Genomic DNA, 14,303 nt, shown 5'->3' with positions numbered 1-14,303 from the left:
CCTGTATATCAATCACACCTGTATATCTAACACACCTGTATATCTAACACACCTGTATATCTAACACACCTGTATATCAATCACACCTGTATATCTAACACACCTGTATATCAATCACACCTGTATATCTAACACACCTGTATATCTAACACACCTGTAAATCTAACACACGTGTATATCTAACACACCTGTATATCTAACACACCTGTATATCTAGCACACCTGTAAATATAACACACCTTTAAATCTAACACACCTATCTAACACACCTGTAAATATAACACACCTTTAAATCTAACACACCTATCTAACACACCTGTATATCTAACACACCTGTATATCTAACACACCTGTATATCTAGCACACCTGTAAATATAACACACCTATCTAACACACCTGTATATCTAACACACCTGTATATCTAACACACCTGTATATCTAGCACACCTGTAAATATAACACACCTTTAAATCTAACACACCTATCTAACACACCTGTATATCTAACACACCTGTATATCTAACACACCTGTATATCTAACACACCTGTATATCTCACACACCTGTATATCTAACACACCTGTATATCTAACACACCTGTATATCTAACACACCTGTATATCTAACACACCTGTAAATCTAACACACGTGTATATCTAACACACCTGTATATCTAACACACCTGAATATCTAACACACCTGTATATCTAACACACCTGTATATCTAACACACCTGTATATCTAACACACCTGTAAATATAACACACCTTTATATCTAACACACCTATCTAACACACCTGTATATCTAACACACCTGTATATCTAGCATACCTGTAAATATAACACACCTTTAAATCTAACACACCTTTAAATCTAACACACCTGTATATCTAACACACCTGTATATCTAACACACCTGTATATCTAACACACCTGTAAATCTAACACACGTGTATATCTAACACACCTGTATATCTAACACTGAGGTGACGTTTGATACACCTGTATATCTAACACTGAGGTGACGTTTGATACACCTGTATATCTAACACTGAGGTGACGTTTGATACACCTGTATATCTAACACTGAGGTGACGTTTGACACCCCTGTATATCTAACACTGAGGTGACGTTTGATACACCTGTATATCTAACACTGTGGTGACGTTTGATACACCTGTATATCTAACACTGAGGTGACGTTTGACACCCCTGTATATCTAACACTGAGGTGACGTTTGATACACCTGTATATCTAAAACTGAGGTGATGTTTGACACACCTGTATATCTAACACTGAGGTGACGTTTGACACACCTGTATATCTAACACTGAGGTGATGTTTGACACACCTGTATATCTAACACTGAGGTGATGTTTGACACACCTGTATATCTAACACTGAGGTGATGTTTGACACACCTGTATATCTAACACTGAGGTGACGTTTGACACACCTGTATATCTAACACTGAGGTGACATTTGACACACATGTATATCTAACACACCTGTATATCTAACACTGAGGTGACGTTTGACACACCTGTATATCTAAAACTGAGGTGATGTTTGACACACCTGTATATCTAACACTGAGGTGATGTTTGACACACCTGTATATCTAACACTGAGGTGATGTTTGACACACCTGTATATCTAACACTGAGGTGACGTTTGACACACCTTTATATCTAACACTGAGGTGACGTTTGACACACATGTATATCTAACACACCTGTATATCTAACACTGAGGTGACGTTTGACACACCTGTATATCTAACACACCTGTATATCTAACACTGAGGTGACGTTTGACACACCTGTATATCTAACACTGGGGTGACGTTTGACACAACTGTATATCTAACACACCTGTATATCTAACACTGAGGTGACGATATTGCACAGGGACAAGGTGTGGACCTGGTGTTGACATTGAAATGGCAGTAAAGAGCTACTTACCGTTCGGTCTTCCAAGTACATCGTTTTTGATAGGAAGTCTATTCCGATTGTGGCCTGAAATGAGAAGAAAATGGTGTTAACGGCCTTGAGGACTGTGGAGAGTTAACGGCCTTGAGGACTGTGGAGAGTTAACGGCCTTGAGGACTGTGGAGAGTTAACGGCCTTGAGGACTGTGGAGAGTTAACGGCCTTGAGGACTGTGGAGAGTTAACGGCCTTGAGGACTGTGGAGTGTTAACAGCCTTGAGGACTGTGGAGTGTTAACGGCCTTGAGGACTGTGGAGTGTTAACGGCCTTGAGGACTGTGGAGAGTTAACGGCCTTGAGGACTGTGGAGAGTTAACGGCCTTGAGGACTGTGGAGAGTTAACGGCCTTGAGGACAGTGGAGAGTTAACGGCCTTGAGGACTGTGGAGAGTTAACGGCCTTGAGGACTGTGGAGAGTTAACGGCCATGAGGACTGTGGAGTGTTAATGGTACAGTACATATAAGCCTGAGCCCAGTACAGTATAGTAGATATGACTGAGCCCAGTACAGTATAGTAGATATGACTGAGCCCAGTACAGTAGATATCTGACTGAACCCAGTACAGTATACTAGATATCTGACTAAAGCCAGTACAATACAGAATATATCTGACAGAACCCAGTACAGTATAGTAGATATCTGACTGAACCCAGTACAGTACAGTAGATATTTGACTGAACCCAGTACAGTACAGTAGATATCTGACTGAACCCAGTACAGTACAGTAGATATCTGACTGAACCCAGTACAGTACAGTAGATATCTGACTGAACCCAGTACATATCTGACTGAAGCCAGTACAGGACAGTACAGTACAGAATATATCTGACTGAACCCAGTACAGTACAGTAGATATCTGACTGAGCCCAGTACAGTACATATCTGACTGAAGCCAGTACATATCTGACTGAAGCCAGTACAGGACATATCTGACTGAGGCCAGTACATATCTGACTGAAGCCAGTACAGGACATATCTGACTGAGGCCAGTACAGGACAGTACGGTACAGAATATATCTGACTGAACCCAGTATGGTACAGTAGATATCTGAATGAGCCCAGTACATTAGATATCTGACTGAACCCAGTACAGTACATTAGATATCTGACTGAACCCAGTACACTACAGTAGATACCTGATTGAGCCCAGTGCAGTAGATATCTGACTGAACCCAGTACAGTACAGTAGATATCTGACTGAACCCAGTACGGTACAGTTGATATCTGACTGAACCCAGTACAGTACAGTAGATATCTGACTGAACCCAGTACGGTACAGTTGATATCTGACTGAACCCAGTACACTACAGTACATTACAGTAGATATCTGACTGAACCCAGTACGGTACAGTAGATATCTGACTGAACCCAGTACATTACAGTAGATATCTGACTGAACCCAGTACAGTGCATATCTGACTGAACCCAGTACAGTACAGTAGATATCTGACTGAACCAAGTACAGTACATATCTGACTGAACCCAGTACAGTAGATATCTGACTGAACCAAGTACACTACATATCTGAATGAGCCCAGTACATTAGATATCTGACTGAACCCAGTACAGTACATTAGATATCTGACTGAACCCAGTACGGTGGAGTTGATATCTGACTGAACCCAGTACACTACAGTACATTACAGTACATATCTGACTGAACCCAGTACAGTACATATATCTGACTGAACCCAGTACAGTACATATCTGATGGGATTAGCCTTGTGTACAGTCAGAGCGGCCAGGCGATTGTGTCTAATCCTGCCAAAAGACCTGATGCTGAACATGTACTGAAGTACTCATAATATCTGATAGGAAGCTACACATGATATCAAGAAGCTGCTTCTGTGCATTGCATCCTCTACATTCGTAGCAGGTTATAGCAATTAATATGAATAGCTAACGAATCTATCATCTTTACACATTATTGTTAGATAATGCCAGCAGAGTGGTACATTAACGTCTACGCAAAACATTAAGAACACCTTCCTAATATTGAGTTGGATTCTACAAGGTGTCGAAAGCGTTCCACAGGGATGCTGGTCCATGTTGACTCCAATGCTTCCCACAGTTGTGTCAAGTTGGCTGGATGTCCATTGGGTGGTGGACCATTCTTGATACAAACAGGAAACTGTTGAGTGTGAAAAACCCAGCAGCGTTGCAGTTCTTGACACAAACCGGTGCGCCTGGCACCTACTAACATACCCCCGTTTAAAGGCACTTCAATCTTTTGTCTTGCTCATTCACCCTCTGAATGGCACACACACACAATCCATGTCTCAATTGTCCTGAGGCTTTAAAAATCCTTCTTTAACCCATCTCCTCCCCTTCATCTACACTGATTGAAGTGGATTTAACAGGTGACATCAATAAGGGATCATAGACTTCACCTGGATTTACCTGGTCGGTCGATGTCATGGGAAGAACAGAGTGTTCATAATGTTTTTTAACAGCAAACACTGGAAAACGATGCCTAATACACTGGCAGTGTAATGTATTGTCCATGGGGAATGGGATAATCCAGAATAATAATGAACAGTAATCCACTAGTCTTATATTGTTCCCTAATCACTAAACCTGCAGTGTGGAGCCTCGAAGACATGGGAGACTGTGCTATTAGAGCCTGCGGTATTAGAGTCTTCACTATTAGAGCCTGCAGTATTAGAGCCTGCAGTATTAGCGCCTGCAGTATTAGAGCCTGCAGTATTAGAGCCTGCAGTATTAGAGCCTGCAGTATTAGAGCCTGCAGTATTAGAGCCTGCAGTATTAGAGCCTTCACTATTAGAGCCTTCACTATTAGAGCCTGCAGTATTAGCGCCTGCAGTATTAGAGCCTGCAGTATTAGAGCCTGCAGTATTAGAGCCTGCAGTATTAGAGCCTGCAGTATTAGAGCCTGCAGTATTAGAGCCTTCACTATTAGAGCCTGCAGTATTGGAGCCTGCAGTATTAGAGCCTGCAGTATTAGAGCCTGCAGTATTGGAGCCTGCCATATTAGAGCCTGCAGTATTAGAGCCTGCAGTATTGGAGCCTGCAGTATTAGCGCCTGCAGTATTGGAGCCTGCAGTATTAGCGCCTGCAGTATTGGAGCCTGCAGTATTAGCGCCTGCAGTATTAGCGCCTGCAGTATTAGAGCCTGCAGTATTAGAGCCTGCAGTATTGGAGCCTGCAGTATTAGAGCCTGCAGTATTAGAGCCTTCACTATTAGAGCCTGTAGTATTAGAGCCTGCAGTATTAGCGCCTGCAGTATTGGAGCCTGCAGTATTAGCGCCTGCAGTATTAGCGCCTGCAGTATTAGAGCCTGCAGTATTAGAGCCTGCAGTATTGGAGCCTGCAGTATTGGAGCTGAGGCTTGGAGCCAGTTGAGTTTGCAGTGTTGGAACCCTGCAGCATTGGGGCCTTGGAGACAGGGGAGCTCTGCAGCATTGGGGCCTTGGAGATGGGGAGCTCTGCAGCATTGGGGCCTTGGAGACGGGGAGCTCTGCAGCATTGGGGCCTTGGATACGGGGGAGCTCTGCAGCATTGAGGCCTTGGATACGGGGGAGCTCTGCAGCATTGAGGCCTTGGATACGGGGGAGCTCTGCAGCATTGAGGCCTTGGAGACGGGGGAGCTCTGCAGCATTGGACACAGTGCTGCTGCCCAGCGGGGTACCCCCTGCCTGGTCTGCCCACTCTGACAGAACTGGCCACCAGCAGCTTGATCACGATCCCATTACCCTGTCGATGCCAGCCACTACGGAGGGCAGTAATACTCACTCAGGCTCCTCTGGCAATAGGAGCATTACTTAATATATGTATCCTTCTCCTCTATTCTCCCACAGCCAGATCATCTCGACTCTCACTGTAACCTAATTGTCTCTAGTTCACATAAAAAGATAAAGAAATATCTAAAACATAGTGCAAGGACGATGGTCATCTATCAAGAAAGCTCTTTAGTCAGATTGGGTTGAAAACCCTGAAGGAGATGTGTTACGAAGTCTATGAATTAAATAGCGTGAGGAAATGAAGGGATCAAACAGTTGGCATTCCTCAATATTAGATAAAGTCATGTTGAAAGCAAAGCCACAGAGGTGTTTGTTGTTTTAATTTTGAACGGCAGAGCCAGGCATCCTCTCTGGGTTATATATAGAATGCCACACACAGAGAGAAGCACTGTGCTGCGCTGCACAAACAGACTCCCATGCAGACTAAATAATTCAGTAACTCTTTCATTATTAACCAATCACACATCATCGTTAAAGAAAGCCCCAGCTTCCGGATCCTGCATGGCCTCTCAACCAATGACTGCTGGGGGGAGAGGGAATCAACCAATGACTGTTGGGAGAAGAGGGATTGAACCAATGATCGCTGGGAGAAGAGGGATTTAACCAATGACTGCTGGGAGAAGAGGGATTTAACCAATGACTACTGGGGGAAGAGGGATTTAAACAATGACTGCTGGGAGAAGAGGGATTTAACCAATGACTGCTGGGAGAAGAGGGATTTAACCAATGATCGCTGGGAGAAGAGGGATTTAACCAATGACTGCTGGGAGAAGAGGGATTGAACCAATGACTGCTGGGAGAAGAGGGATTGAACCAATGACTGCTGGGGGAAGAGGGATTTAACCAATGACTGCTGGGAGAAGAGGGATTGAACCAATGACTGCTGGGGGAAGAGGGATTTAACCAATGACTGCTGGGAGAAGAGGGATTGAACCAATGACTGCTGGGAGAAGAGGGAATTAACCAATGACTGCTGGGGGAAGAGGGATTTAACCAATTACTGCTGGGAGAAGAGGGATTGAACCAATGACTGCTGGCAGAAGAGGGAATTAACCAATGACTGCTGGGGGAAGAGGGATTTAACCAATGACTGCTGGGGGAAGAGGGATTTAACCAATGACTGCTGGGAGAAGAGGGATTTAACCAATGACTGCTGGGAGAAGAGGGATTTAACCAATGACTGCTGGGGGAAGAGGGATTCAACCAATGACTGCTGGGAGAAGAGGGATTTAACCAATGACTGCTGGGAGAAGAGAGATTTAACCAATGACTGCTGGGAGAAGAGGGATTTAACCAATAACTGCTGGGGGGAGAGGGAATCAACCAATGACTGTTGGGAGAAGAGGGATTGAACCAATGATCGCTGGGAGAAGAGGGATTTAACCAATGACTGCTGGGAGAAGAGGGATTTAACCAATGACTACTGGGGGAAGAGGGATTTAAACAATGACTGCTGGGAGAAGAGGGATTTAACCAATGACTGCTGGGAGAAGAGGGATTTAACCAATGATCGCTGGGAGAAGAGGGATTTAACCAATGACTGCTGGGAGAAGAGGGATTGAACCAATGACTGCTGGGGGAAGAGGGATTTAACCAATGACTGCTGGGAGAAGAGGGATTGAACCAATGACTACTGGGGGAAGAGGGATTTAAACAATGACTGCTGGGAGAAGAGGGATTTAACCAATGACTGCTGGGAGAAGAGGGATTTAACCAATGATCGCTGGGAGAAGAGGGATTTAACCAATGACTGCTGGGAGAAGAGGGATTGAACCAATGACTGCTGGGAGAAGAGGGATTGAACCAATGACTGCTGGGGGAAGAGGGATTTAACCAATGACTGCTGGGAGAAGAGGGATTGAACCAATGACTGCTGGGGAAGAGGGATTTAACCAATGACTGCTGGGAGAAGAGGGATTGAACCAATGACTGCTGGGAGAAGAGGGAATTAACCAATGACTGCTGGGGGAAGAGGGATTTAACCATTTACTGCTGGGAGAAGAGGGATTGAACCAATGACTGCTGGCAGAAGAGGGAATTAACCAATGACTGCTGGGGGAAGAGGGATTTAACCAATGACTGCTGGGGGAAGAGGGATTTAACCAATGACTGCTGGGGAAGAGGGATTTAACCAATTACTGCTGGGAGAAGAGGGATTGAACCAATGACTGCTGGCAGAAGAGGGAATTAACCAATGACTGCTGGGGGAAGAGGGATTTAACCAATGACTGCTGGGGGAAGAGGGATTTAACCAATGACTGCTGGGAGAAGAGGGATTTAACCAATGACTGCTGGGAGAAGAGGGATTTAACCAATGACTGCTGGGGGAAGAGGGATTCAACCAATGACTGCTGGGAGAAGAGGGATTTAACCAATGACTGCTGGGAGAAGAGAGATTTAACCAATGACTGCTGGGAGAAGAGGGATTTAACCAATAACTGCTGGGAGAAGAGGGATTTAACCAATGACTGCTGGGAGAAGAGGGATTTAACCAATGACTGCTGGGAGAAGAGGGATTTAACCAATGACTGCTGGGGGAAGAGGGATTTAACCAATGACTGCTGGGAGAAGAGGGATTTAACCAATGACTGCTGGGAGAAGAGGGATTTAACCAATGACTCCTGGGAGAAGAGGGATTGAACCAATGACTGCTGGGAGAAGAGGGATTTAACCAATGACTGCTGGGAGAAGAGGGATTTAACCAATGACTGCTGGGGGAAGAGGGATTGAACCAATGACTGCTGGGAGAAGAGGGATTGAACCAATGACTGCTGGGAGAAGAGGGATTTAACCAATGACTGCTGGGAGAAGAGGGATTGAACCAATGACTGCTGGGGGAAGAGGGATTTAACCAATGACTGCTGGGAGAAGAGGGATTGAACCAATGACTGCTGGGAGAAGAGGGAATTAACCAATGACTGCTGGGGGAAGAGGGATTTAACCAATTACTGCTGGGGGAAGAGGGATTTAACCAATGACTGCTGGGAGAAGAGGGATTTAACCAATGACTGCTGGGAGAAGAGGGATTTAACCAATGACTGCTGGGGGAAGAGGGATTCAACCAATGACTGCTGGGAGAAGAGGGATTTAACCAATGACTGCTGGGAGAAGAGAGATTTAACCAATGACTGCTGGGAGAAGAGGGATTTAACCAATAACTGCTGGGAGAAGAGGGATTTAACCAATGACTGCTGGGAGAAGAGGGATTGAACCAATGACTGCTGGGAGAAGAGGGATTGAACCAATGACTGCTGGGAGAAGAGGGATTTAACCAATGACTGCTGGGGGAAGAGGGATTTAACCAATGACTGCTGGGGGAAGAGGGATTTAATTAATGACTGCTGGGAGAAGAGGGATTTAACCAATGACTGCTGGGAGAAGAGGGATTTAACCAATGACTGCTGGGGAAGAGGGATTTAACCAATGACTGCTGGGAGAAGAGGGATTTAACCAATGACTGCTGGGAGAAGAGGGATTTAACCAATGACTGCTGGGAGAAGAGGGATTGAACCAATGACTGCTGGGAGAAGAGGGATTGAACCAATGACTGCTGGGAGAAGAGGGATTTAACCAATGACTGCTGGGGGAAGAGGGATTGAACCAATGACTGCTGGGAGAAGAGGGATTGAACCAATGACTGCTGGGAGAAGAGGGATTTAACCAATGACTGCTGGGAGAAGAGGGGGAAGAGAACAGTTCTAATATCAGGAAAGAGATTTGTTCTGAATTAGAACTCCAGGCACCATTAGCCAGAAAGAGAAATGTGTGTTTTTTTCATAAGGGTTGTATGAAATAGAGAACTGCATTCCAGTCGTCATTTTTCATGCTGCGGGCAGTCAGACAGACGACTTTGGAATGGAAATATTTTTGTTTTCCTGCAGGTTAGTTGGAAACGGTCATCTTTTTGCTTTGTATGCATTAGCCTACCTATTGTATTAAAATGACATTGTTTTTGTTTGTTTCATTATTCAGACTGAATTCACTGCGTCAACTTCTCCTCTCCTAGTTTGGGGTGGTAGTTCAAGTGTGTCTAGTATGTCTGGTCTCATCGAAATACTATAGAGTAGGGTGTCTACATGGGGTGGAGAATCACGTGACAGTAAATTTAAATATGAAATTAACTTAAATATGATGCAACTGTAATTTACAACAGTGTCTGTCAATACATTTTTTGATAATGGAAAGAAGTGGAAGGTCCTCAAACCAATCAGAAAATGGTATCATCATTGAAAAGGAAAATGGCGAATGTTGCGTCCTGGTATTAATTACCCATTTATTTGTCTCCTAAAAGGTACGTATGCTATATCCTATATGCAAAACATAGCAAGTGTCGCTGTTATCATTCTTGTTGCTTCCAGTTCAGTAGACATACAGTGGCTTGAAAGTATTCACCCCCCTTGGCATTTCTCCTATTTTGTTGGGGGTGAATACTTTCGCACTGTATGTCTACTGAACTGGAAGTAACAAGAATGGGAGGGGGGGTGTGTATCATTTAATTTACACAACATGCCTAGCACTTTGAAAATGCAAAAATAATTTTTAATTGTGAAACAAACAAGAAATAATGCAAAAAAAAATCGGAAAACTTGAGCGTGCGTAACTATTCACCCCCCAAAGTCAATACTTTGTAGAGACACCTTGTACAGCAATTACAGCTGCAGGTCTCTTGGGGTACATCTCTTTAAACTTGACACATCTAGCCACTGGGATTTTTCCCAGTCAAAACTGCTCCAGCTCCTTCAAGTTGGATGGGTTCCGCTGGTGTACAGCAATCTTTAGGTCATACCACAGATTCTCAATTGGATTGAGGTCTAGACTTTGACTAGGCCATTCCAAGACATTTACATGTTTCCCCTTAAACCACTCAAGTGTTGTATTAGCAGTATGCTTAGGGTCATTGTCCTGCTGGAAGGTGAACCTCTGTCAAATCTCTGGAAGACTGAAACAGGTTTCCCTCAAAAATATCCCTGTATTTAGCACCATCAATCATTCCTTCAATTCTGACCAGTTTCCCTGCCGATGAAAAACATTGTTGTTCTCGGGGTGATGAGAGGTGTTGGGTTTGCCCAAGACATAGCGTTTTCCTTGATGGCCAAAAAGCTACATTTTAGTCTCATCTGACCAGAGTACCTTCTTACATATGTTTTGGGGAGTCTCCCAAATGCTTTTTGGTGAACACCAAACGTGTTTGCTTATTTCTTTCTTTAAGCAATGGCTTTTTTTCTGGCCACTCTTCTGTAAAGCCCAGCTATGTGGAGTGTAGTGTTTTAAAGTGGTCCTATGGACAGATACTCCAATCTCCGCTGTGGAGCTTTGCAGCTCCTTCAGGGATATCTTTGGACTCTTTGTTGCCTCTCTGTTAATGCCCTCCTTGCCTGGTCCGTGAGTTTGGGTGGGCGGCCCTCTCTTGGCAGGTTTGTGGTGCCATATTCTTTCCATATTCAATAATGGATTTAATGGTGCTCCGTGGGATGTTCAAAGTTTCATCTACTTTTTTATAACCCAACCCTGATCTGTACTTCTCCACAACTTTGTCCCTGACCTGTTTGAGAGCTCCTTGGTCTTCATGGTGCCGCTTGCTTGGTGGTGCCCCTTGCTTAGTGGTGTTGCAGACTCTGGGGCTTTTCATAACAGGTGTATATATACTGAGATCATTTGACAGATCATGTGACAATTAGATTGCACACAGGTGGACTTTATTTAACTAATTATGTGACTTCTGAAGGTAATTGGTTGCACCAGATCTTATTTAGGGGCTTCATAGCAGAGGGGGTGAATACATACACACACCACTTTACAGTTTTTATTTTTTTGAATATTTTAAAACATTTTTTTCATTTCACTTCACCAATTGGGACTATTTTGTGTATGTCCATTACATGAAATCCAAATAAAAATCAATTTAAATTACAGGTTGTAAAGCAACAAAATAGGAAAAACGCCAAGGGGGGATGAATACTTATGCAAGGCCTGCGAGATCAGGTGCGCGTGCTGTCTCAATTAAATACAGCAGGCTCCAGCCTATGTATGGGCAGTTATAAGGAAATATGTTTAGGCTATAGTTTACTACATTGCCTAGAAATAAATATTGATCACCCATATTTCTCAGTCTGAAAATCGTCTCACTCCTAAAAAAAAAGTAGGCTATAAAAATAAATATCTCAAGAGAAATCAATTTTACCTCTAGAATGAAGAATAGCTAGAATCTTCTATGTTACCCACCAGGGATCTCAGCTACAGTAACCATGTTATCTAACTTCCTCTTTTAAGGGTGTCAAAATGGGGAGGTGGACTTAGATGAAAACATCAATGGGGCTGGATGCTGTATCTACCAGTGTTCATGTATCTACCAGTGTTCATGTATCTACCAGTGTTCATGTATCTACCAGTGTTCATGTATCTACCAGTGTTCATGTATCTACCAGTGTTCATGTATCTACCAGTGTTCATGTATCTACCAGTGTTCATGTATCTACCAGTGTTCATGTATCTACCAGTGTTCATGTATCTACCAGTGTTCATGTATCTACCAGTGTTCATGTATCTACCAGTGTTCATGTATCTACCAGTGTTCATGTATCTACCAGTGTTCATGTATCTACCAGTGTTCATGTATCTACTTAGATGAAAACATCAATGGGGCTGGATGCTGTATCTACCAGTGTTCATGTATCTACCAGTGTTCATGTATCTACCAGTGTTCATGTATCTACCAGTGTTCATGTATCTACCAGTGTTGGTGGAGTCAGACAACCAGGAATCAATAGGACCATTTCTCTGATAACAACCAATGGCATTGGTCTTGGAATGTTCCAGACAACAACTTTGTTTTTCTCAATCATTGATTACCTTAAAAAAAGAAGAAAAGGGAAATGTAGCTTCAGAACAGAAGGCCGGGATGACATCGGTTGATGAATAAAAGGCGGGTTTATACTAACGTCTAACGACGTGTCTGTAGACAAATGAGAATTCGACAAGTGTCTCTGGTCAAAATAACATTACATTTATACTCTGTCTGTTAGATCGTCAATGTGAGTTTCTGTTTTCTTGTCGCACAGACATGAAGCGGTTTCAACGTTGACTCTGTCGTTGCGACAGTGTCAATAAATTCTACATTTCTCAGACAGAATGTTCTGCTTTTTGTGTTGTCACATTCACAACTGTAAATTAGCCTTTTTTTGTTGTTGTCTTTGCTTGTCATTACCTTGTAAATAATGATCTTGTAATTCATTATTGTTATAGATATGTTCTGCTCATCATTTTTGAACAGGCTAGCCAGCTAGCTAGCTAACAAGCTAGCAATGAACCAAAACATTGTTTCAAAAGTTGCTGTTAGTTGCCTGGCTTGCTAGATGAACATATTGTAGTTACATTTTTAAACATGTTTGTTTATTTGTGTTCAAATAGAGCAGGTATGCTATTTGAACCGCCAGTCTGCCGATGTCGTGCAAACTGTCGTTTTGGTGTTTAGAATTTTGACGACGACAAGTTGGGACGACAATAGAATGTCACTGGGACAACTGTCAACAGACATGTGGACTGACGGACTATAAACCAACCTTCTGATGTACATTTAAAGGTATGTACGGTATACCACAGTATAGTCAGTACAGTGGACAGTTGGGAGTCTAATCAACACGCTTCTGAGTCCACCCTGCAAGGTCTTAAAAAAGTGATATATTGACGTGTGATAGACAGATTTGAATGCAACACATCCTGTTGTATCGACCGGTGCGGAACTACGGTTGCATGTCAAGCAAACCCAGACACAGGCAGAACTAGTTGTCTGGCCGAACAGAGAATACAGTTGTCTGTTTGATAGAAGAGGATAGGCAGCACTCTGTGCCTCCAGCAGCAGACAGGATCAATGGACCTATTGGAGATCACTACCCTGAACAAATAGGGTGTGTCTGAAATGGCACCCTATATCCCCTACGTAAGTGCACTACGTTTTTACCAAAGCCCTAATACAGACCCTGTTAAAATGCAGTGCGCTATATAGGGACTAATGTGACATTAAGTCAACATCCATAGACTACCCTACTTGTCTAATAGGTCTCCTGTCCCGACCCATTTTATAAAGGGCCCCGGTATCCACGACGATCCTGTAGTAATCAGACTCAGCACTTCAAGAGCCTGAACGACTTCTACTAGAGAGCACGGTTCAGTTTACACCTGCTGCCTAATTTCCTCCGTTGTAGAAGCTCTGAGTCGTCACGACGACGCAAAGAGACTGTGATGTCACAGCACCACTACACACGGGAGTTAGATACACAGAGTTTCTTATGGAACTAAAACAACAACAAAAAGAAGGGCTTTAGGTGGTGGGCGTGGCAGGAGCCGTTTTATGTAGTGGTATGTAGTGGTTTTTAGTGGTATGTAGTGGTATGTACTGGTATGTAGTGGTATGTACTGGTATGTAGTGGTATGTACTGGTATGTAGTGGTATGTACTGGTATGCAGTGGTATGTACTGGTATGTAGTGGTATGTACTGGTATGTAGTGGTATGTACTGGTATGTAGTGGTATGTACTGGTATGTAGTGGTATGTACT

The 14,303-nt window shown here is 43.4% G+C and overlaps 1 protein-coding gene across 1 annotated transcript in view; it reads right to left on the bottom strand.

Moving 5' to 3' along the window:
- Nucleotides 1-14,303, bottom strand: part of LOC121846564 (ras-related protein Rab-6B) — a 205,315-nt gene that overhangs the window by 118,954 nt on the left and 72,058 nt on the right. Inside the window, exon 3 of the mRNA XM_042322612.1 lies at nucleotides 1,966-2,019. Within this exon, the coding sequence (XP_042178546.1) occupies nucleotides 1,966-2,019 (54 nt within the window). The remainder of the gene's footprint in view (nucleotides 1-1,965; nucleotides 2,020-14,303) is intronic.

Source organism: Oncorhynchus tshawytscha, linkage group LG05 (assembly GCF_018296145.1).
Source record: "Oncorhynchus tshawytscha isolate Ot180627B linkage group LG05, Otsh_v2.0, whole genome shotgun sequence".
Taxonomy (NCBI): Eukaryota; Metazoa; Chordata; class Actinopteri; order Salmoniformes; family Salmonidae; genus Oncorhynchus; species Oncorhynchus tshawytscha.
Note: the sequence above shows the minus strand (reverse complement) of the source record. Positions and strands in the feature narration are given on the sequence as shown.